This window comes from Balearica regulorum, chromosome 16 (assembly GCF_011004875.1).
Source record: "Balearica regulorum gibbericeps isolate bBalReg1 chromosome 16, bBalReg1.pri, whole genome shotgun sequence".
NCBI lineage: Eukaryota > Metazoa > Chordata > Aves > Gruiformes > Gruidae > Balearica > Balearica regulorum.
The window spans coordinates 10,294,195-10,319,459 of NC_046199.1; the positions used below are offsets into that span (position 1 = coordinate 10,294,195).

Sequence of the window (25,265 nt, forward strand, 5' to 3'; positions counted from 1 at the left end):
GCCCTGAAGTGAGATGTCTGCAGCTGCAGCATCCCCTGTTTTGGGAGGCTTGGGTCAGGCTCTGTAGAGAGTCAGAATAAAAAGAAATACTCTAATTTAGACTCACTTCAAAGCATGAGGTTCAAAAAAGAAAATTAAATACGCTGAATTTCTGTGGATCTCAAATCAAAATCAAATGAAGCCATGACCTGCCCCTACCCAAACCTTGGGTTTGAAGACTCATTGTGGATCTGGGTTTTAGGACCAGATCAATGACCGGCCATGTGCAAATCATTGCCTGATCCCACAGGGCTTGCAGGCACACTGGGGACGATGCTTTGTTTGGCACAGGTGACCCATTTTGGGGTTCTACCAAAACTATAAGCCACCCAACATCACCCTGAACCGGGTCACAGATGGCTTTTGGCAAACCTTGTAGTGAACTCAAATTGATTCAAGAGCCATCAGCACCATGTGAAAGCAGCTGCCTGTTGTGTGGCCCATGGCAGGTGATATATAGGGCTGTGCTGGTAAGATGCATTTTAAAACATTGACTTCTCCTCCAATTCCTCCCTGCTACGGCCAGGTGTGCTGGGACCTCACAACCAAGAACTCAGGCATGTTTTCCTAGCAACTTTTTTATTTTGGGGCTATTTTTCATCACTTTCCTCCCTGCAGACACTGCAGTGGATGCTTCCCCTTTGTAGCAGTCTCAGCAATGCCATCTCGTGGAAACAGGGACAAAGTCCTTCTGGAGCAGCTGCCAAGGAGAGGAAATCCAGCCTCGTGTCCCACCTCTGCAAACCCTGGCCCTGGCAGGCAGCGTGTCCATAGCAAAGTGAAGGGTACAGCCTTGGGAGCTGCAAAGTGCTTATTGTCGTTTCTTTGGAAACCAGAGTTTGCAAATGTGATTATATTACCTGAAATTTAAAGCTTGTGGGGGGAAAGTTGCTAGAGGTTGCAGGAAAGTCAAAGAGCATCAAGGCTGGCTCGCTCTTGAACGGCCGGTCAGCTCTTCAAGAGGGTGTTTGAGAAACCAACGGACCTGGCAGAAGAGGGAAGGAGGCTGGATGTGGACCAGCATCCAGCTTCCAAAAGGGGCATCATCTCCCCAGTGTGAGCACACCCCATGCACCAGGTAGCACTGATGCCTCATTGGGATTTCCTGGTGTGGAAGGGAAGACCCTGCGAACAGGACCATCCTCCAAGGTGTGAGTGGACACCTCTGCTTGGCCCCAGCCTGGTGCTGGCTGCGCTCGTGGCACCCACTGGAGAAGGAGGAATAAGTAACTTCTCCTTTCCCACCTCCACCCCACAGGCCTCGTGTCTGGCTGTGGGCTGTTAATAATTTAATGTTAGTTTCCTCAATCCACTGGAGCTGATTGGCCGACTCAGCAGGCGCTTTGGGCTGCTCTAAAAAATTTATAAGGCTTTTGCAAGACTGCGAGTGGAGTCCACGCTGCAGATGCTGAGCTGGGTGAATTCGAGCTGCCCGCTGCCCTTCCGGACTTGGAGGTGAATTAAAGCATCAGCTGCAGCCCCCCGTCTGCCTGGGCACGTCCCCCCAGAAACCCTGCGCAGGCAGCACGTCACCAGGCAGGCTGCGCGCCTCCGCTGCCCCCTTCACAGGGTGCTTCAGCCACCACTGGCCAAATCCTGCCCCAGAGAGGTACAAATTCAGGGAGGAGGGTAGCAAGCCAGGCTGTCTCCCAGCGTTTTGTACCGTGTCAAGGCCCAAACCTGGGAGGATTTTACTCATTTCCTTTAACCACCTCCCTCTGCATCCTCCCATGTGAGTGATATCCACTTTCTCGGTGTGAGCCTGAGATGTGTTCACAGCCGGAGGAGCAGAAAGCAGCGGCTCTGGCCAGGGCGATGCACCATGTCCCATCCTCCTCTTGGCCTGTGCCTTCACCCCTGTGCGAAGATATTGCTGATCTGAAGGAGAAACCCGAGCTGTAACGCGGCCAGCCAGCCCCTCCTGCCTGCCTGCCTCCGAGTGCTTGGGTATCATTTACCCACCGCTCGGACCTTTTACAGAGAGATACTGCAGCATCTGCAAATAATTAATTTCAGCTTGGTTCACAAACACTCCTGCCATGTGTCAGGCTGCCTGCAAATTTAGGATGGCCTGGTTTTGCCTAGTCTAAATGATTTCTAATCACCCCTCGTCTGGCACTATTTTCATGCCTTATATTTGCTAAATGCTTTTTGCAATCCCGGCCAGCCGCAGTGAGCGCCTGCCTGCCAAGCACTTAGGAGTGACGAGTCTGGAAGCAGCCAGCCTTTGGGATAGGGCTGCAAGAAGGGGAAAGAGGGGAGAATGATCCCCAAATATCACCTCTGTGGGGAGATGAAGGGGTGGGTGACAGCAGTTATGTAGCAAAGGCTGCGGGTTTCTGAGCCTGTGTTTTGGTGTGCACTGGGAGTACACGGGGGTTTGTTGCCTGTGCCAGCCCCTACCACCACTCACACATCAGCATGATGGGATGATCCTCTCTGGTGTACACCATCTCCAAGGACACAGTGTGGACTTCTCCCCCGGCACCGACCTGAAGGACCGTGGTGATGAGCGAAGGCAGCCTGTGCCAGGCGGGAGGCGGCTGTGATTAATGGAGCTGCACTGGCGTCTTGGATGCTCTGAGCAGTTCCCATTAGAGCAATTGCTACAAGGGAAGCGTGCAGCTGCAGGTCAATATGCTTTGGTGCCTCAGGACATCTCAGGCCACAGATCTCCTTGGGGACCGTGGGAAATGTGTGGGAGAGGGGGGACAGGGAGGGGTGTTGAGGCTGACCACATCTTCAGGTGGAGGTGAAGTCCCTCTTGCAGGGTGGCCTGGGCAGCTGAGCCATTGCCAGCTCGCTGTCAGGCTACAAACACAGCTCATTTTTAAAACCGCCCCCTCCTGCTCTGCCCGCTGTCTGTACACACAGGCAAGTACACAGAGATGCTGAATGAGATGTTTTACGGGCACAGCCGGAGCATCTGGATGCCCAGAGGACGGGAATATCCTTTGGACCAGCGTGAGCAAGACAAAGTTGGAAGAACAAAACAGGGGCTGCATGAAAATAAGGCTGGATGTGAGGAAATGTCATCCTGCAGACACAGCATCAGCTTCGCCCAGGAAGCCTGCCCCTCTGTCTTAGTCCTGCCTGCCTTGTCAAATACCTGAGCACCGAGGTGTTTAGCAGGGGCTTGCTGCCTCTCCAGTGCCCACCCCCACCCCGGGAGCCAAAAGGAGCCCACAAAGCAGCAGTTTCATGAGCAGCAGAACCAGGCAGTCCAGTTTCCCATGGATTTGTGTTTTGAAAAGTCATGGGTGAGTTCTCTGATGTCCAAGACAATGTGATGCATCAGCATCCCCCTCAGCAGGGAGATTTCAGGGCTTCCTGTCCCCTCCCTAATCACATATTTTCACCTGTGGCAATTTGAAATACCCCCCTTTAATGACCTAAGATAGGAATTGCCCACAAGCTCTGCGGTTATTAAAGGAGACATGAGACAGGCAGATGCACATACACCAGCTTAGGACCTCAGGTTAAAGATAAATAAATCATAAACCCTTGTCCCTTCATGTTCTCTTGATTTCCCAGGTGCCCAGGCTAAAAGACTGATGCAAGCTTGCAGCAAAATCTCAAGGTGCAGAGAAACTATGAATTTTGTTACTTCAAGAGTTTTTCCTCTGTATATGACACAGTGTGTGCTCTGACAGAGGCAGGAGCATGGAGACAGCCAGGTCTGCCTGGCAGTTTCCCAACAGAATACTTAGTTTTTTTTAACCTGAAACAGGGATCAAAAACCAATCTTCTTAATTAAAACCAACAATTAATCTTCCCTCTAACATTTTTGAAAAGAAAAAAGTTCCATGAAAAAACAGAAAGCAGATTTTTACATTTAGAAAGGTTTTTTTTTAATCTTTCAATAAGAAAAAGATAAAATAATTAGCTTTAAAGCTTTTCAGTGTTTTAATGACTGAGTTTGGTTGTCTTGCTTGCCAACCCTGGAGGTTTTGACATTTCAGCAAGAAAAAACCCACAAAAACCAGAAAAAATAGTTTGCAACAACAAAAAAAATGCAATCCATAGAAGTTTGGAGCTGTTGCATCTCTAAAGCCACAGAGACCATAGCTTCCCCCCTCCTGCTTGCAGGGACCCTCCCAGTTTGTGTATTGCACCTCATTTTCCTGCTCTTCCCCAAGGGTTGCCCCCATTCCTAGGGCAGGTCCACCTCCTCCAAAGACCCTCATATGATCCAGCACAGCTCCACCAAGGGCTGAACCACCCCAATAGAATATAAATTCCTCCACTTCCTGCCCCACTCCCCAAACCCCCTTTTATCCCCACAGCACCTACAGAGGTGAGGTGGGGTCCAGCTCTGGAAGGTCCCTCCCCTCCTAACCTGGGACACCTGGGACCATTTGGAGCCTATTTATTTTAGTTGGCTTCAAATCCTCCCTTCAGCAGAATAAAGCATAGCAATCCAGTGTGCTCCTGCACTGCTTGTTTCTTTGATAAGATAGATGTGTCAGAGTTGTTAGCTATTTCAGTATGGGCTTTTTCTTTCTGTTGACAACCTCCAGTCCCTAAATATTCATGCAGGTTTCAATTCAGCTTTGAAGTTGGTGGGAGGCAGGTGCTTGAATGGGAACAAAGCACCTAAAGGGCTCTGTGGGACTGGGTCCTAGCCAGGATGCAGTGCTTTACTGGGAGCAGAGTCAGTTCTGAGCTGGACCCCAAGCTCCTGAGACCTGGCAAGGCTGGAAGAGCTCCTATGCAAAACCAGGTTAGTTTTATTGCTATAAAGTTGTATGTTGTAAAGAGGAAAGCAGTGGTTTGGAGAAACTGGAAGGGGGCTGCTCATAGGAAGCTAAGTCAATCCATGTGTCTGAGATGGTCACCCCAAGGAGCTTGTGGTGGCCCTAATGTTGGGGGAAGGAGGTCCTGGAGCAGCCTTGCCTTGGGGAATGAGGTCTAAGAGCAGAGAGGTAACAGCAATTTGAGTCGTGTGGCTTTCCTCCTCACAGGTGTAGGAGGAGGCAGAAAACCAAGGAGGTCAGGAGGAAGAACGTGAGCACTGGGAGATGTGAGGAATGACTAAGAGAGCTAAATTTACAGAGTCTGGGAAAAAGAAGGCTCAGGGGCAGCATGGTCACAGGCTAAAAATACCTTCAAGGTAACAATATAAATGAAGAAAGGGAATTGTGGTTGGTCTCAAAGGAGGCTAGGGCAAGAGCCAGAGCTGGAGGTTAATGAAGGAAGCACAGAGAGTAAATGGGGAAGGAGACCTGGTTGGTGGGGAGTTTTCCCAGGGAAGGGGCTGAGCAGGGCAGGAGCAGGGTGACCACAAGGTGCTAGGGGAAATGGGATGGGTGCCAGTCCCCACATGACCAAGGGGCTTATTTTCATATTTGTGGATGCTCTGAGCGTAACCCAGTTTAATTCAACAGAATTCACTCTAAATTTGTTTTTCCCCATTGCTTCTGGTTCCATGTGCCCAGCCAAGTAGCTGTTCCTTCCAGTAACTGGTTTTCTTTAGTTAGGCCTACAAAGCACAAATGAATATTTAGACCTCAACAATTTTAATCACTCTTAGAAAGGAGAAACATAAACTTTCTAGTTGAGAAAGGAGTGCATGTGTCTTCCTCCTGGGTTAATTCAGTGCAACTTGGGGAGACTTTTGTTCATGTGCTTAGATGTTTCCAGCTGCAACTCAAGCCAATCTCATATGGCATGATTTGTCCCAGTTTTTACTGGAGCAGCCTCCAATGAGATAGGCGCTGTCTAAGAACAGGACAGGAAGATGGATGGTGGCACAGAAATTTTGCATCCAGTAAATATGTAATATAAAATAAGTAGCTCTGTCAGCACTAGGAGGAAGGCAGCCTGGCTTTTTATCAGTGTGTTGGTTGCAAATTCTGATTGAAATGTTTTAGTGGCTGGGAGGGGTGGTGTCCTCATGGGCACCTTCTCTGGTGTCTGCTAAAGATGAGATCACACTTCAGGATCGCCTTGGGAGGAGAAAGGAGGCGGCAGTAGGGATCCTCTGCCTCTCTCTAGGATTCTTGTTTTCATGAAAATTGACACAAATTTAATTAGCCTTGAGGCTGTCAGATTTGATTGAAACTGGACAACTATCTGGTGTATCTTCATTTTAGGCTGGTAAAAAAAAAAAAAATCAGTGGTGATATTGTGTTTGAGTGCCAAGAAAGGCCTTTGTTCTTTGCCCAGTGCCCAATTTGAAGACCTGTCACTCTCGAGGTGGTCCTTCCACACTAGTGTCTTCATCTCTGCTCTTGGTTGCTGTGGCCCCAAGGGTTGAAGTGACCATCCCCTTGGGTGGCAGCAGGAGGCTCAGGCTGAGTCATGGGTAGCTCCAGGAAGGAGATTTTCAGATCAGTGAGATAACCCTACTGCACCTGCTCTTAACCCTGTGTCCTTAGCAACTCCAGACTTATAATGTGCTTTTAATCCCTTCCTCAATCTCATAAACAGGGCATGGGTCCTCAATCTAATTTAAGCTTATTCAGCCAATTTCTGTCTCTCACCAAAGCCCCATTTTCTTATGGCTCAAATAACAGTGGTGATAAGCAAGTTCCCTTCAGTTTACTTTACCATACATGCCATCTAAACACTGCCTTCACCACCCTACAAGTTCTCTGTAGCTGTGCCCAAATCTTCCCATCCCAAATGATGAAGCCTTACTCACTTATGTTCTAGCCAGAAGTATGCAACCCCTTGTCATGCTCATCTTTCTCCTTTGGAAATCTGCGGATTTCTCCATTTATGCACAAGAATTTCTTTAACATTTTCCCCTGTGGGCTCAAAGTCTAACACTGGAGAAGCATCACTTTCCAGGTTGAACGTACCAACGTTTCTCTTGGGTCAGGGGTCCTGGTTTCAAAACCAAAAATGGTTTGGCATGTGTTGGAAAGAGTCCCTGTTAGCCAAGCAGTGAAAATGTGTCTGTCTAATAAACGTGGGTCCTAGGAGCTGTTTGGTGCTCAAACAACAGGATGAGGTGGTGAGAGGTGAGGAGTAGCTGAAGCAGAGGAGGGAGATGGGTGGACACTGGGTGCAGAAAGACTGAGCTGTTCCTGCCTTTGCTCTTAACAGGTTAGTTTTGCTTGGATGGTGTAGTGTCCTGTACAAAGGGAGATAAAGCTATCTGCTTTAGATTTTGAAAATAGTTGTGCAAGAAAGCTGTGAGTGACAAAATCCAGGCATAGTTCATGCAAACCACCAGCTGGGTGGGCATGGAGAAAGGGCTCTGGTTCAGTGTTTCTGACAGAAATATAACCCTGAAGTCATTCTACATATTTCACACCAGTCATTTCTCACTATGTGTGACAAATTGCCAAGGGACAGAGCATGGACTTTCTGTATCTTAACATAATTTGATAGAATTCATCTTACCTCCAGAGTCTAAGCTGTCTGCCACGGTATTCATGTTGTAAAGCCATCAGTAGTGTTGAAAGCAAAGAACTGACTCAGTAATTCTGTTTGTGGAGACATAATGTCCTTGGATCAGATAAAAGCACCTTCCCAGTACTGCATTTATAAACCTCATTAATTTGCCCAGTGTTAGTGGCTGTGTCTTTTATTCTGCCCCCAGCAGAAGTAGCAACACAACCAACTTCATCTTTGAAATGACCTGCTGCAGATTCTGTGGCAGAACATCATAGCTTGATCAGTGTTTATATTCCAGTTGTTCCCAAGAGATTGCTGTTCCTCTCAGGGCTGCAACTTGCCAGGCACTGTGCAGACCAGATCAAGGGAGAGCTCCTGGGAGCTGCTGGGATGGTATGCTGGGGAGCAAGGAGGAACATGGGAAGTGATGTGCTGTGGATTTCAGAGCGATTTGGTGGAGGGACCCCAGACCTGCTCTCCTGCCACCCAAGGCAAAGCCCTTTCCACTCAGCCGTGCTGCTTCTGAACACATGACTACAACTTGCAGTGCCGACCCATGAAATATTATCTGTAGAGAAGGAGTTAGAGATGCCCGAAGAGCCAAAGGTGAAGAGAATGAAGGGGTGAGGCTAGAGTGGGTCTTCATCCACACTTTTAGGCCCTTTCCAGGTCCCAAGGACTGCTCTGTTTATGTAAAGAGACCACTCTTGGTGCCACTTACTCACAAGGACTTGCTTGTCTTTGAGGCTTTACCTCCCTCACAAGCGAAGCAACAAGCCCTGACAGCCATTACAACCACATTGTGTCTGTCCTCAGCCCATCCGTGGCTTGGGAAGGATGAAATCCCATCCCCTCCCTTGGACCACTCCTGGTTTTGGTGGTCTTGGAGATACACAATAGCCAAAGCTGTGCTGCAGTGTGACACCGCAAATGATCAACTAATTAGGCAAAGAGGAGTGTGATGAATTTAGATTCTTCTTTAGGGCTCACAGACTATTAGTAATCTTGATTTTGTTAATTGAAAATTGCTTCCTCTGTTTGTTGTTGGCCTTTTTGTGGAGGGGGATATTTCCTGCTTTTGGACTGCGTTGCTGGATCTATAATAATGCACTTTGTACATTAGTGCCAGGCACATTTGTAATTGGCTACCCTATTAAAGAACACTAATGATCTTACAAGTGTTCACAAATAATGAATAGAATGGCCCCTCGCTGAATTGAGTAATTTATTCACTGACATACTTGCAGATCTGTTTTTCCATTATTTAACCCAGCTTTAGTTTTCTGCCTGCCTTGCAGAGATGACTTCTCTCTTAGCCATGCGTTGTAGAGAATATGGGTCACAGGAAACATACTGTTCAGAAAAATGTAGGGCTGCTCCATGCTGGCTCTTCTCTTAACATCCATGGTAGGATTTGGAGAGTAAGCAGCGGCACTTTTAGTCTCAATGCTCCTGTTGTTCATTAGTTGTTGGGATCCTCCTGGGGCATAAGGAGAGGAACAAAAGGCTGGGATTTGGGAAATGTGCTCTGGAAGGTTATGTTGATTTTTTTCTTTTAAATATGAAATTCAGGAATAGCCTATCAATAATAGAGTGGCAGGACTGGCTTTCCAACTGCTGCCCCTCACAAGACAGGGAATTGAAACACAGCCCTGCAAGGTTGCTGCACACCATGAAACTTTGGGCAACCATTTTGCTGATTCCCTACTAACAGCTTTTTTGTGACAAGGTACTTTGTGTTGAAAGCAGCAGCTCATCTGAGCTTGCAATTTTATTTACATACAAAAAGCCTTGTGCTAAAGCATTGCTTGCTCACAACAACAAGCAGAAGCGTGCAGTTCACAGATCATCCATGACTTGTTGGGTTGTAAGGGATAGAAAATTCACTGCAGTAGCAGTTGATGGTCCTGGGCTTGATTTTGTTTGGTTGCAGGTCTTCCCATTGCACTACAATGACCCTTTTCTATGGAGAATAATCATGTGGGGCAGGTACCTCTGCCTTATCTCAGGCTTCTGCAGCCTACATGTCTTCTCCTGAGTTTTGTGAAGGTGTGTCAAGAGGAAATATGCCTCAGGGCAGAAGCCAGCCATGGTTTATGGGGGGAAATGGTAATGCTGGACCATAACCAATAGGGTGTGTTAAAGAGCTGATTTGAGTGAGCACATCTGGAGATGGACTTCCTATGCTGAGACCTTGGTCTCTGTCCAGCTTGGTGACCATATCATGGTGGAGTTTCAGTGTGTGAAGTAAGCTGAATTTGGGCTTCCAAGCCTTAAGAGGGCGGGTTGGACCTTGGGGAAGAGTGGACTAAGGGAATGGCTTTGCACAGGGGATCCGTGGTGAGGTTAAGCAGGTCTGGTGGCCGAGTGGACATGTGGCAATGGAGCATGGACTTGGGTCCTTCCTGCGAACCTGTGGCACTGTCTGTGCCCGCTGCCAGGGGGATCGTGTCGAAGCCACAGGGACGGGCATCCCATTGCAGGCTGTTACCCTGCCCTTCTCATGGGGCCTTTGCAGAAGAAACCCACCCGTGGTGATTTTGTGAGGGGATGCCAGAGCCTGCTTTTGGGAGGGGACACTGAAACCTGACCTGGGGCCAGGGGAAAGATGTCAGACCTTGATTTTAGAGCAGGATGCTGGTGCCTTCTTGGGAGGGGATGATGCCAGATCCTGGGGTTTTTCTGGGGGAGAGGCCAGAGCCTGCTTTATTTTCTTTCGGATGGGGGGTGGCAAACCCGGCTTTTTCGGGGTGGGGGGAGAGAGCCTGATGCTGGAGGGGGACGCCGAGGGAGGCCAAGGGTTAAGGGGGCGGGCGGCGGCGGGCGGGGCCGCGCTGGCGGAGCAGATTGCAGCCGGCTCCTGCGGCTTCGCCTGCGCCGGGCTCGGAGCAGCGGCGGGGAGTGCGGGCGGAGCCCCCCGCCGAGCCCCCGGCCCCGCCGCTCCCCCCCCCCCTCCCCTTCCCGGCCGCCACCATGGTGCAGAAATCCCGCAACGGAGGCGTCTACCCCGGGCCCGCCGCTGAGAAGAAGCTCAAGGTGGGCTTCGTGGGGCTGGACCCGGGCGCCCCGGACTCCAGCCGGGACGGGGCGCTCCTCATCGCCGGCTCCGAGAGCACCAAGCGGGGCAGCATCCTCAGCAAGCCCCGCTCCGGGGTCTCGGGCAGCGGGAAGCCCCCCAAAAGGAATGCTTTTTACCGCAAGCTGCAGAATTTCCTCTACAATGTACTGGAGAGACCGCGGGGCTGGGCTTTCATTTACCACGCATACGTGTGAGTAAAAGGGTGAGGGGCAAACCCGACGGGAGAGACACCCCCCCCCCCCCGTTCTGTCCGGATCTGCCCTTGCTAGCCCCCCTCCTTCCACCCCCTTTCCCCACCCCTGCCCCCAAAATGCGTGCCGAAGAGGAAGGATGCTCCAGCTGCAGAGCGGGTGCAGGGAGGGGGTGCCGGGTGCCAGGGCTGGCTGGGGACCCCCGGGAGGATGCTGCAGGGTGGCGAAGGCTGAGCCGCCCACCCCTCCCCACCCCTCGGAGCAGCCGGGCCGCCGCTGCATCCTCGCCCTGGCCCAGTCGGTGCCCGGTGCAGGGCGGCACGGTGCCCAGGCACACTGCGCCCGGCGACGGGCTGGGTGGCGATGCCGGGTGGGGGGCGGTGATGAAGGAATCCGGGGCGGGGGCTGGGGGGATAGAAGCTGCCCCTGCAGAGGTGGAGAGTTTCCCCCCTCCCCCCCGCCCCCGGAGAGGTGCAAATGCACCGGCCCCCTGTCCCCCCCCGGCCGCTCCTGCTTGCGGGGGAAGGGGATGCTCATGCGGTCGGTGCAGGGGGCTGGAGCAGCGGGAGTGATGGGTAGGGACTGCTCCTCCGTCTTGCTTGAAATCACCATAGCAATGCTGTGAGCAGAGGAACAAAAAGCTCAGCTCAGGCACTGTATCTCCTTCCCTCCTCCCTCCCCACCCCCCCAGCTCTCCTTCTCCCCCGGCCCCATCTTTGGCTGCTGTGTCGCTGCGAAGGGTTTGGGGCCGGTTTTGTGGCTCTGCGTTGGGTTTTGGAGGTATTTCTTGTCCCCCTGTGGGAAGTGGCTGAATTGGAGATGTGTCTAGAAAGAAATGCTAATCAGTGTCTGGGGCTTCCTCACTGCACAGCAATGGAGCGGTAAACAAAGGAGCAGTCCCAGGGTGCGCATTTCCCCCCTGCCACCCTGGGTTTTTTTAGCCAGAAATGGCCACATCTGACCCGCCGTTTGGCAGAAAGATGCCCATATCTGAAGGCATTGCTGCACCGGGAGAGCAGATGACTTCCCGTTGTTCAGAGGATTGCAAAGGGAGGGTCAAGATAAATTGCTGTGTTACTGCAACTCCCTTCCCTCTGGGACTTTCCACAGTCCCACCAGGCTCTTCTGCAGGCCTGGGCTCAGGCTGGGGTGCTCATTGCCTTGGTGTCCGTGGTTGTTTTTTTTTGCTTGTGTGTTTTTCATCATGGCTAGGGCCTCTGTGAGCCCCGACAAGAGGATTTTTTGGGCCTTTTGTGTTTGGTTTTTTCTTTCTTTCCTGTCCTTTTGCTGTTAACGCTATTCTCACATAAGGTGTTGGGATATGCTTTTTGGTCCTCAGCCATTTTGTACATTGAGGCCTTCTAGGGAGATGTTGGTGAGTCCAGTCGGAGAGTCGGTGAAATGCTGACTGGGTGGAAGGGGGAGCTTTGCCGTGCACTGCAGCTAGTTGGGGTCCTTGCGGGGAGCTCTTCCCTAGGGAAGTGGGAGAGGAGAAGAGGGAGCATCTGTGGAGCTCAGTTGCAGGTATGATGAGCAGTGTGAAGTCCAACGCTGGGAGTCCTGAGCATCCTCTATGCTCAGGGCCATCCTCTGGAGTTGTAGGTGGTTTGTGTTGCAAAATCTTCCAGAATCGTGTGGAGGGTCTGAGCGTTCACGTTGCGAGCTGGGTGCTTGCCTGCATGTGCGCCGAGGATGGGGGATGTTGTGTGCAACGTGTACTGTATGCTGTTAAATACAGGTGAGACCCCAGCTTGGGGATGCTGGGGTGACAATGACAGAGTTGGAAGGGGCTGAAAGCCAAATGGCAAGTGGCAGGGGTAGCCCTGACTGCGAGGGCTTTATAAGCATCTTTGGCTTAAAGGCAGCTGCTCTGTCTTAACTTCTGACTCGTTTGGCTGCAGTGGCATTTGCTTGGGCAACCCGTAATCCTCACAGGGCAGGAGTGGGGGCATCCCAAACTGACCTCCTGCCAGGGTTTGCTTTCCCATGTCCCCAGTGTCAGACTGGGATGTCCCTTGTTCTCACCATGTAGCCGCATCCTCCCAGGCACCTCTCCCCCTGCCCCCAGCCCAAGCAGCTTCATTTCTTGTGGGCTCGTAACTCCACTTGTACCTGCCATGACACCACATGGAGCTGTGCCCTCCAGTGAGAAACTGCTGGCCTGGGATGTGCTGGGAGCTGGGCAGCCTCCCTGGCTCACCTTGGGGCAGATGCCCGAGCAGCTGGGAGATGGAACCACTGCAAAACCATCCTCTGACCCCCACCCATGCACCCGTCAGGAAATGGAGGCTGAATTCAAGGCTGAGGTGGTAATTGCACTAATGTCTGTGAAGCATCATTGGTATAATTAGTTTTTGACAGTATATTGGGAAGTTATATGGACTCCAGTCTTCTGAACTATGCGTATGATAGGTTTAGCCTTGGCAGTCTGCTAATATATTACTTAAAGTGCTGAAGGATGTGGTAAGCTTCGTACAAAGTCACCAGGGTAAGCCCATGCACCAGTTATTGCTCTTTACTGCCCAGGTGAGCCTGGTATGGCCTGTGCCGGATCTGTATGTGTTTGAATGGGGTGGGGAGGGGGTTTCCTGGGCTTCTGTCCCTAGAAGTCTGTAACCCAGACAGACAGGACAGATAAAAAAGCTGAGTGGCTGCTTATTCAAAGATATGGGAGGATGAAGAGACTGGCTCAAGGTCATAAATTTTGTATGGGAGAGCTGGAACTACCCCGATGTCCCGACGGCCGATGCAGTGCTGTACTCACGCTATTGGGGTCACACTGTCTCCTCCTACCCAAAACCCCATTTTGTGCCAAAGCCTTCAGCACAAAAGCACCTTTAGCCTTTGTACCGCAGGAGTGGGAACCCTGTCCTGCTGCTGTGTCGGGCTGTGCACCGCTCAGCCCCTCCACCTCGACCCCATCTGCCAGCACCCCTATTTCTCTGCTCCTGCTACTCACAGGGACTTTGTTGCACAAAGATTTGGAACCTGTTTCCAGTGTGAATGAGTTTGTGACCCTGCAAGGTTGGATTTTAGCTTGTAGAGATGCTTATAGACCCAGTTGCATTTCAAGGTGTGGGGCTGCTTCAGGGCTGCTGTGCTGCTCAGGCAGCCTCCCTGCACCCAAATGCCAAGACACAAACTATAGAGACTCTTCCAGCATGGAGATGTTTTAATAAATATGAGAGGTGCCTCTGCGAAAGTACTTCTGATAAATGCCTTTCTGCAGAGGCCCATCTCCCAGGCTGGTATTGCACCAAGTGATTGATGCTCTGCCTTGAGATGCCCATGCAAGTTGCATTGATTTCCAATGCTGTATCCTAGATCCAATCCATCTGATTTCTTTCCCCACCTCTTCTTCCTGTTGTCGCTTATTCCCCTTTGCAACATTTCTTGTATAAGAAACCAGGGAAATTCAGAGCAACTCCCCTCTGCCCCCCCAGCCCCAAACTCATTAATGTGGTCTCATCTCAGACGTTGCCTCTGTGAAAGTGCTATGACCTCTGTGAGCAAAAGCACTATTTCATATTTCTGTGTTGTGATTCATTTTTATACTTAATAGCTCTTCCTACACTGACACAACTGGGTGACCTGCTCATGGGAGCTGTGTGTGTATACAGATTATATAGAATATATATATTTTGCACAGCCCCATAGGCAGCTGAGCCTGATGGGTCCCATTTTTGAGTGTGGCTGGAGGCGGACTCTGGCTTCCAGAGGTCTGAGCCTCCCCTATTTCTCATCTTCTTTCTCCCAGTTTTTCTCTTTGCATCTTTTCTATTTTTCCCCCTTTTTCCTTTTTCTTTTTTTTTTTTTTTTTTGACAGAGCTGTAGCAATGCAGCATGTGGCCTCATTCTGTTCAAGGTTGAGCTGAAACTTGAAAAGTTGAGCTGTGTCTAAATAGCAGGCCAGGCTTTTTGAGAGATGCAGCAGCACTTTGATCTTGAGGTAGTTCTCTGCACAGGGAGGCATTTTCCTTCCAGAATTCTTCCATTTTATTTCTTTCAATAGTTTAAGTATTTTTTCTTCTAGTCCTTTTACCTTGGTTATTGTAACCTGTCCTGTGCTCTGTGGTGCTGAGTTTGAAGGGCTGTAATACTTGAAAGTGATTTTTGTCCCTACCTGCCATCTTATTTCAGCAGAGATCACTGTGTTCTGTGTCAGTGTAAGGAAGGTGCTGGCACTGGGCACCCCCGTAGCCTGATGTGTCTGGAGACGCATTTGCTGATCCCCTGGGTGAGTTGCTCATGGTTTAGTCCCTGAGCTGAAGAGGCGGGGGCTGGATTTGGGGCCAGAGCAAGAAAACAGCCTGTATTCAGAGATTATTAAGGCTGTGTGCCCAGGGCCAACATAATTCTTGCATTTCCTACTTTGAATTTACAACCTTAATGCGTCTTTTTAATTGCGTTAGAAATAGTTTGGGTGCATTTTTCATCCGCATACTGTGCACCATACATTCAGTTAATTAAGCAAGTGCACGGACTTAAATTATAATAAAGAACATTTCCTCCCTGTCTAATTCTAATAAAATTTCCTTGTGTCATCCCCATCCCGTTTGTTCTTCCCTTTTAACCCCGCCAGAAGCCACCTCTTTCTCCGGAAGGTCTCCTCTCTGCACTGCCTGCATCCTGGCATGGCCATGGCTGGCACGCTGGGAGGATGGAGAGTTGATGGCAATTGCTTCCTGAAGGTCTAAGATTTCTCAGTGCAGAGGTGGCCTCTTTCGTGACTCCTTCCACTGGTGGACTGGGACTGATGAAATCACGGTTATTTCATGTAGATCCTTTCCCAGATACTCTTTTGCATCAGATTGAACGACTCTGGGAACCCCCAGTGATGTTTCTGCTGCCTGCATTGGGTGTTTAAGCAGCTCTCGTGTTTTGCTTTGTTTTCTACTTACATTTTTTTATACTTGTTTTATGGCATTTGTTAATTAGGGGTAAATTTAGTTTAACAGTTTCATTTATCCATCCCCAAGCACTGAAGGACGGTGGTTCATGGCAAGCCCTCACCTGCAGTCAGGGATATTGCTGGCAGGTACGATGCCACCAAACTCAGCCCATCCACCTGTGACATGAAGGGAACTCCTGGGTTCTCCTCCCCATGTCCTAGTGAGTAAGTGGGATGAAGGGACCAATACAGATCTCCTGTAAGTGCTGAGTTTAATGGACCTGCTGGGCTTTGACCTCCTGCAGTGGTGCTCTCAGTCACATGGTTGTGTCTGTCCTGGGGACCAGGGAGACCTCCATGGTGTGATGTCTCACGAGCTGCTTTCCAGCTGCTTAGTCAGAGCTTGGTGGGAGCAACCTGATTTCAGTCGCTTTAATATGTCACGTTCCAGTCATCATGCTCGCCCCACACTGACATTAAGGAAATGAAAAACAAGCTGATCCTCCGGATGACCTCCTTTTTGTGCTGCAACACACCCCAACCAGATGAGTCTTCCTATGGTTCCACATTTTCTAAGAGGGAATAACCCCAAAAGCAAGCCCTAAATCCTATACTAAAGGGAAGATGGGCATTGCTTAAAGAGATGCAGTTAGCAAGAATCAGATTTCTTGAATTTTTTTTTTTTTTTTGCATTGCAGCAGAGGGAGGGGACGCTAGCAGGGTGAGACACTGTGCAATTTGTTTGGCAGGGCAGGGTGAGCAGGCAGAGGGATTGTCTGTCAGGCATCAGTGAGGCTTACCAGGATAAAAAGCATGTAAGTTTGGTGTTTGGTTTCTGGGATTTAAGCAACAAATGCTTAGCCCTGCGTAATCCCTTTTAAGGTAGCCCAAATGCTTAGCTGGTTTCTTGGTTTGTGAGGGACAGATTGCTCTTTAAATTGTGGTAGCAGGGAGATGTGCCAGGACCTTTTCCTGCTATGTAATCTCCTGTAGAGTAGCTATAGGAGAGCTGAGAAAGATGGAGACTGATTCCTACAAAGGATTAAGTTTTGTCCATGGCGTGCTTCTCAGGCAAATGTGAGCCTGTCCCTGTTTGTGTGAAATGTCCCCAGTTCCCAATTCATCAGAGAGAGGAGGTCTCCAGCATGGACATAGACATTTCTACAGGATGATGCAATGGTTTTTAGCCCCCAGTAGTCAAAAAGGAACCACATTTCAAAACCAGTTTATTGTGGTGGTTTAAACTGAGTTTCATGAATGTATTTAGACGGGAGCTGTCTTGCAAGGTGATTTGACGAGTGAGCACACGATGGCAAAACCAGGTAGTGCAGGACACTGGCCACAGTGGTTTGGCTGGTGCAGCTCAGTCCTTCACCACCAGACGTTTCAGTGGCTCCTAATCGGGTTGCAAGCCAAAAACACTCTGGCTACTCTGCCACTCACTTATGGCAAAAGATGGCCCCACCAGGACTGCAGGAGTAGGTATTTAAATGTGGTCCCTTGGTGGGTGTGCCCATCCACCCAGATTAAAAGAAAAATGTCATTTTTCTCCAGTAAGAATAAGTTGTGTGATATTTGATCTTACTCAGCTCACTGAAGCTGCGGGTGCCCTCTGTTCTCCTGGCCTTGTCCTGGATAAACTGCGAATGCAGCCTCCCATGACACTTACATTGAAGGTGTTTTGGGGGGCGGGGGTCATGTGCGTTTATTCTAAAGCACTGAATTAATTACATATAGTGTTGTTTGGTACAGAGTATCTCACACAAGTCACTGGCTGGGATGGCGAGAGATGCTTTATTACAGCCTTGGGGCTTCTTGACTGTCTAACTGCCAATAAAAGAGGGAAACTGGAGCATTCCTCTTGATCTCTCTGATCTGTCTTCGGTATCACTCCAGCCTCTTAACACGCTTTTTAGATGTGCGGAAAGCTTTGGTGTCAGTAAACATCCATCCAGTGACTTTTTTTTGAGTGGATTGGATGTCAGGGCTGCCTTTTCCAAGGCATGAGGGGCAGAAGGCCTGTGAGATCTTCTCGCCTCTTGCTCTTGCTGCTGTAGGGAGGTGATTTAAAGCTACATCAGGGTCACTGGGACTGCTGGGTGCAGGAGCAGCCTTGTCTGTGCAAGCCCTGTGACTGAGCAGTCACCTGATTTTTTTCAGGATGTACAATGTCCAGACATTGCAGGTGGAGTGGGCTTTCAGCTCAAATTTGGTGATGCTCAGATACCTGCTGGGTTCCTCGCAGAAATCCCGTAGGACACTCAGTGTAGATCTTAGGTGGGCCGGTCTGGCTTCTGGAGATGCCCGTTTCTCTCTGTTGATGCCAGAGGGACCTGAAATTCCCTTGCGCACCTTTGATGAAAATTGGGTAGGATTAGTCCAGACGATGAGGAGAGAAGACAGAGCCTGGCACAATTTGCAAACTGAAAACTGGAGTGAGTTGAGGCATTTCCCATCTCCTGACGCAGCCTATGAGAACTGTGATGTTCAGAGCCAGAACTACCCGGTGGACATCCTGCCAGGTAAGGTCAAGATGAGAGATGGGGCTGATCCACGTTGAAATGGGATGACCAGGATCTGAGATCCACATTTATCCAGTAATATTTGAGAAAGGAACCTTTATAGCAAACCCTGACCAACTCATGGACTTGCAAACCAAGACACAGGGGAAATCAGAAGATAATCAAGCCTTATTAATACTGATTACAGTTCATCAGCAGCTACAGTTGTGTTTATGCCCAATGGTCAGTATTCATTCAGACATCCTCCTCCCTGGGAGGGTGGGACAGGCAAAGAAACATGGGGACAGGCAAGGTCAGAAGGAACAACTGCCCCTGCTTGGGTTAGAGGCAACCGCTCTCCATCTGAGGATCCCAGCAGTCCGTTGTGGCTGGCATTTGTCTCTTCAGGATGAGATTGAGAGAGGCAGAGATTTTTGTGCCTTCTGGAGGGTCTTTCCCAGGGATTCACAAATGCCTCATTAGTAAACAATCCCTGATCTGCCTGGAAGTCCTGCTTTCTCCTTTAGAGCTCTGCCAGCCTGGGGAGGTGACAGTGTCAAAGCAAAATACGTCTGGGGCGATAGCTGAGCTGCTGTAGCACGCTGCAAAGGATGAGCACAGCAGGGCAGGCAATCCTAATGCAGCTTCCACAGGTATGCTGTCACTCTCTATAAAATTATGATGATGCCCAGGAAAAAAAACCAAAACAACCTAGCAGAAATCCTGACTCAAAGGTGACTCACATACATTCTTCTCCGTCTCTTATGTGAGTGCAGTAGCTTGTGTCTGGGTGCCTGCTGTGTGTGTTTGTTGTAACTTTGGTTTGATATGGTGGGAAAGACTAATACGCGGTGCAAAAGAAAAACTTCAGTCAAATAGTAGTTAAAACGAATACCAAGAGGAAAAGAATACTATATTAATATTACAGCAGTGTGCAAGCACCCCTGATGGAAATAGAAGTCTACAAGCTTCTGTTCTGTACATTGAGCCAAAAAGAGCCAGTCGCTGCTGTAAGGACTTATTGTATTGAACAGACAAGACAGATGAAAGGCATAAAGTAGTTGTCAGGGGACTGCTGGTAAATGTTATCTTTGTTCCATTTTTCTTTTTACGATATTTGCCTGGTTTCTTACTTGCTTTCGAATTGGTGGGTTGGTTCCCATTCATGCTCCTTGAGTGTGCAAAAGAAAGTGGGGGGGTGGCTTTGGCTAGAGCAGGCTGTCAGAGACATGGGCCAGCCTGTCGTAGTGGGAAATCACACAGCCTGAGGAGCTCAGGAGAGTTAACTAGGGGCTGGGAGGATGAAGGCACATCTTCCCTGGGAGATGGATCGCCCATACTGGGGCCGTTTGCGGTGATCTTGCTGTTCACTACAAATGCAGTGCGTACAGGGCTGTGAATTGGGCTTATCGGCTTTCTCACTGCTCGAGTGTTATATGTGGCAGCAAAATGACAGCGCTGGGAGACTTTTTCTTCTGCATGTTTATGGGCTTTTGCACAATTCAGAGTCTCGAAGTGGCCATTAATTGAGTTTATGCTTGCCTAGAGATTCGTTACCTGATCTGAAGAATGTAATAAGGGATGTAAGAGCACTCCATTTCTCACTCAAGAGGAGAGCAAAGGAGTTAAATATAAATATCTGTATATTATAGCTGGACAAACAGGGAGTGAGGCCATGTTGCCTCCTGCTACTTCAAGCCATATGGTGGTTAAGCCTGAGTGCTTCCAGGAGGGGCAGTGACAAACAAACCTTCTCCCCAATAACAAGGACTACTCACTGCTCTTGAGGCAGGTAGGCTGCACGAAGGGCTTAGGCTGGTGCAGCCGTTGCTTCAGTGTTGGACATTGGTTTAATTCCGTGGTTATTCATCCTTCCTCTTCCTCTGTGTCTGGCAAGGCTGGAAATACCATGTCTTGTCCAGTTAACCTCTTTCTAGGCCTTCCTCCAAGTTTTCTGGGGTTTATTAGCAATGATTCGTGCCTTAAGGACTAGTGAGATTCCTGAGTCATCTCCTTAGGCAGGGAGCTATTTATTTCAGTGTGTGTGTTACAATCCCTGGGAGTGGGTGTCTCTCTTCCGCTTTTGGATCCTGCCCTGACTCTATATAAAGACTTCAGGCTTGAATGAGCAGCAAAAGCAACCCTCAAACTGGCTCCATCGTTTGGAAGATTCGTGCTGCTGATCCCATCTCTCCTGGCTGAAGGAACATGGCTGTTTGGAGCATGGGTAGGAGTTTGCATGGGACGTTCGTCCATCTCGGGATTGCATAATGGCTAGAACAGCTCGTAGGGACGCAGTGTACTGTGTGTCCACATCCAGGAGCAAGTCTTGCTCTACAGTGGCTCATGACCAAGCGAGAAGCATGATTTGTACCTCTTTCTCCCCTGAGGTTCATTTGCTGATGCTGTTGGGTTTTTTGTCAGTGGGATTGTTCTTATTTAGGAGAGATGAGGTATTTCCGAGTAGCTGTAATTCTCTGTTGGTATCAGAGCAGGGACTGGAGGTGCCATGGGCAAATGCAGATGGGCTCCTCTGAGACATTGCCAGTGCAGGAGCTGCCAGGTTTGGAGGAATTTCACTGTGTCATTTCTCCTGGAACAGCCCTTTTCAGACAAATCTCCTGCTTGCTTGGTGGCCTTGCAGAAAGCTGCCGCGCTGCGTAGGAGTTTGGGGATGCAAGGAGAACCCCTCGCATAACAGGTCTCTGGGGAGCTGCAAAGAAGCCAGCATGCTAATGGCAATGTTCATCCAAAAGCTGACTTCACACCCAGTTAAGCGTCACCCTGAACCAGAGGGACAAGTCCTCATGTCATTATGTCTTGAACTAAATTGCTGGCACTTCATGAGGGCTCTGTCTCTGTAGCCTGAGGGATGGATGCATTTAATCTGTATCAGCACTAAAGAAACTTTGTTAATGTGACCTCGTGGTTTGGTCCTTGTGGCCACTGGGTGCACGTCGCTGGGGTTGTCTTTTTCTCAGTTATGGCTATTCCTGTAAGGAAGAAAAAAGACCTAGAGAAAGGAGAATTTACTGAGCTCTTTGTAATTTGTCAGGTATGACATGCAGTCACGGAATTTTGCACTGAATTTTTCTTCATTTCCATGTTTTTCCCTTTAACATCTAGATGTTTTTAATGCTATTTTTATTTAGCAGCTTCTCTCTTACTGTACCAGCTAATGAGGTAGGAAGAATTTCTGCATTGACCTTTTGTTGCTGCTGATATTTTTCTTTTCCGCAACAGAAATCAGATATAAATTGAAACCTCCTCTGAGCTGCCCCCCCAGGCCCTGAGCCTGCACTCCCCGTGATGCACGTTTGCGGGTGGTGGGAGCATCTCGAGTCGTGCTAAATGGCACAGAGCGAGCTGCTGAGGCTTAGTCTGTGAATCAGTAGATTTCACATCTGAGCCCAGGATAAATAACACAATGTAGGTCTGAAACGTGGGTTTAAGTTAGCGATGGATTAAACTGCCTTAGTATGGGGGGACTGATTTGAGGTATTGAGTATAGGGAAAAGTAATGCATGTGCCTGAATAAGACAAGTGAATGGGACTCTAAAGATGTGTCTGTCCCACTGTTTCTACCAGGAGATGGGGATGTAGATGTCTACAGGTAGGTGAGACATATCTCAATCTCTGGTCTCACCCTGTGCTTTGGAATAGCCAAATCTGGGAGACCTGCTAGTAGGACAGGGCTTGACGTTGCCTGGGCTTGACCCATCCATATGCAAGAACTTGGGCACCTGGGGAGCACCTCCATTGAATTTGCTATTTTTGCTACCCCTCTTTGCAAACACTCTGCAGAGCAAATAAGCCTGCTGTGGGTGTGTGCTTGGTGTTGAGCACCTGCCCAAGCCCCAGAGGGGAAATGGGCTGAACCTCCAAAACAAATTCCAGTCCTGTCTAGCCTTGCTCTTTTGGCCCTTCTCCACATGGGAGCCAATAGCTATTAAAAACCCCAGAGAAATTCATTAAGCTAATGGATTGCCATCCCCCATCTGTGGCTGGGGAGGACCGTCTACCCTGCAGCCACATCCCCGTGGGACATAAGTTGGGAAGTGTGGCCAGAGCCAAGCCCAACCCTACGACGACATTCCTCACTGGCTGCAGTGGGCTGGTGGGATGTGCACCCGGTGTGTGAAACACAGGGTCTGGTACAGCAGCCCAGGGAGGTATCACGGACCTGATGGAGTGGCTTACTTATTTCTCATTTGTTAAAAGCAGAGCAGAAATTAAATGAAGATTAATTAAACCATTAAACCTTTTTTTTTCTCCTCTCTCCTGCTTCCTCTTGCTCTTTGCTGTTTCTAGGGAAGACTGAAAACATGTGATAGAGAGGAAGCTAAACTCTGAGCATCCTTTCATGAATGCAGCATACAGCCCCCATGGGACTGCAGGGAAAGGCCCTGTAATTATGGGGAACGTCCTGCGAGGCTGGGTTACACAACCAGGACGGAGAGCTGCTCTTGCTTCACTTCAGCAGCAGGCTCATGATGCTGTAACTCAAAATACTACCTGGCTATTATCCATTCATTGCTTTTTATCACTGTCGGTGTCCTCAACGCACAGCACAGACCACTCACGAGGCTCTGAGCCAAGGAGGTGGGAAGGAGCACGCAGGATCGTAAAAGGGCCATTTGATATTTACAGTGCCGTGTGACATAATTCCCAGACAGCCCAAGCATATCTCAGAGCCGGCTGATGAGTCGCCGGGGAGATCTTGCTATGATGCCACCAAGTGAAGGTGACTTCTTCCCAGCTCTGGCAGGAGCAGAATGCCCTGATGGAGAAGTCGTGCTGCGGCGTCTGCTCGTGGGCTCCGCACCGGCTGCTGCCACCTGGGTCAAGAGCCAAGTTAGTGGCCGGGAAAGGGATTTAGGACGGTAGCAACTGCCTTGAGATGTCATATAGGGCAGGACTAACACCTTGGCAGTGGTGCTGGGCATGTCCTGGTGTCATGTGCTGGAGGACGTTGCTCTTGGATGCACCCGGGTGGCTTTGTGCTGTCATTTAAGATGCTGTTGTTGGCTCTGGTCCATGTGAGCCTTGGTTTCTGGTGTGCTTTGCAGTGTTTTTGTGCCAGGCTTTACTCTAGAAGGATTTATTGGTTACTGAGGGCCATGGGCATGTCTTGAGCTATGCATGGGGTTAACCTCCGCTGTGCCCATGTGCTGGGGGGGGGAATCGCTACCCCCGTTTTCCAGTTTGGGAGCTGAGGTACAGAGGAATTCAATGACACGAGATGCCGGCGGTATAATCCAGCATCCCATGCTGTAACCATAGCCTCTCCCTCCTCCAGCAGTAATAAACATTTCCCATACAGACAAGGAGACTTCAGCATGTATACTTGTCCCATCAGGCCTTCCTAGGCTTTGAATTATTAAATATTATCTCTGATCTCCATTATAAAGGTTGTTAGAGCACAGCTACTTATCAGAATAGAAAATACTGCGTTTCCGCACTTTTAACAGTTGGCTTCATCTGCTTGTGGGATTTACAATAAATGAGAAGAGTTAAAAAAAAAAAAAGGCAAAAAAAATCATGAAATCATGAGAGGCTGAGGTTGGAAGTAAACACAGAGAAGTAATATCTTTGCAAGAGGATGTCCAGTTTTCTGTCCTCGTACCCATGTGGTCGCTGGTCTGTATATCTTCAGTCTAGAACAAAGTCACATGCAAATTCATTAGCATTGATAAGCTGGATTGCCTATCAATTGCCGTGATTTCCATGATGCTGGATTACAGATTGCGCTCTGGGGGTGCCCCTTCCCACACCCCCGTCGCCCTCTCCTCCATCAGCTGGCAGAGACCCCAGCAAACCGACCTGGCCTGTTTCTGAGCAATGAGACTGTACACTCGGCACAGAGGGAGCAACAAGAAGGGGCAGATGCAGAGGAGGAGACCTGGGGCCAGCTGCACACTCCAGCCAGCTGCCGAGCTCAGCGATGGATTTATCGTTATTTCTGAGAGACTGAAGCCCTGGCTGCTGTTTGCTGTACTTTCCAAGGTCAGACTTTTGCTTGCTACTGCTAAGAAATTGGGTGGTACCTGCTGCTTTGCAAAAGGCTGAGTTTGAGCAGCAGTGACCCAGGCCGTGGTCCTGCTGTTGGTTATTCTCTTGCTCTAGAAGTGTCTTGCCCCACAGCTGGGTACATCCGTGCCCAGCCAGGCACTGCCTGTACCGTGCATCTGCAGCATCCCTGAGCAGAGCTGCTTGATGTGACCCAGGCAGGTGATCTCCTGTATCTCCCAGGGAATGAAACATGGAAACTGGCTTGAGAGTGAGCTGGAAATTGGAAGCAGGGTCAAGGTGCTGTCAGGCTGGGTCTGGTTTCCTCCAGACTCCGTGGGAGAGGCACCGTCCCCTCCTCACACTCCTGAGTGAAGCTGCGACAGCTCTCCCAGGGAGCAGCCAGGCAGCAGTACTGCACGATGCCGCGGGGCTGGGGGAGTTGCCAGAGGACTTGGATCGTGCATGAGAAAAGGGGGTTAAAAGCAGGTTTTTGCAAGCCTTTGCCTGCCATTTTAAACGGGAGGGATGTTTCCCTGGCAACGAGATGGATGCTTCCCAGCAGAGCATATGGCTTCCATCGACTTTGATTTACTGGCGTGTTGAAATGGCAGCTAGATAATCTCTTTTCAGCTTTAATGTGTCCATGCCCTGTGTCCCTGTTACTTGTGAGCTTTAAAAGGCCGTGGGTCTGGCCCTTGTGGTGCTGGCTCTTGTTCCCAGCCCATCCCAGGGCTGGAGCTGGCAGGGTCCCATGTCAGTGCTGGGTCTGGGGACCTTCGCAAAGACAGACCCACAAAGGGGACCTGAGCATCACCCAGAGCAAGGAGCTGCAGGGTAGTCAGGAAGAAACCTTCCCTGCCTCTGCTGCCTTTCACCAGCCAAACAGCTCCTCCTCCATGGAGAATATAATCCGCAGCCCTCTCTTCCTATTCTCCTCCCTGCTTTAAATCATTTTTAGATGTTTTCCACCTTTCACCACACAATCATCTGCCTCCTGCAGCTTGCTATTTATTGTTGTGTTTACTGGCGCGGGGAAATAAGGAGAGGGAACAAACCTGTCATTTGCTGAGCGGGGGAGCTGGTTTCTGTGAGCTCGTGGCTCTCCCAAGCTCAGCTGACCCCCCCTGAGCTCACACGGCAGCCTCCTCCGAGGGGCAAAACCAGGGTGTTCTCCTCCTCATTGCTGCCCATCGCCGGCTCTCTGT

The 25,265-nt window shown here is 49.7% G+C and overlaps 1 protein-coding gene across 1 annotated transcript in view; it reads left to right on the forward strand.

Annotated features, from left to right (window-relative positions):
- Positions 1 to 10,359: 10,359 nt before the first annotated feature.
- Positions 10,360 to 25,265, forward strand: part of KCNQ2 (potassium voltage-gated channel subfamily Q member 2) — a 77,556-nt gene continuing 62,650 nt past the window's right edge. Inside the window, exon 1 of the mRNA XM_075768644.1 lies at positions 10,360 to 10,655. Within this exon, the coding sequence (XP_075624759.1) occupies positions 10,360 to 10,655 (296 nt within the window). The remainder of the gene's footprint in view (positions 10,656 to 25,265) is intronic.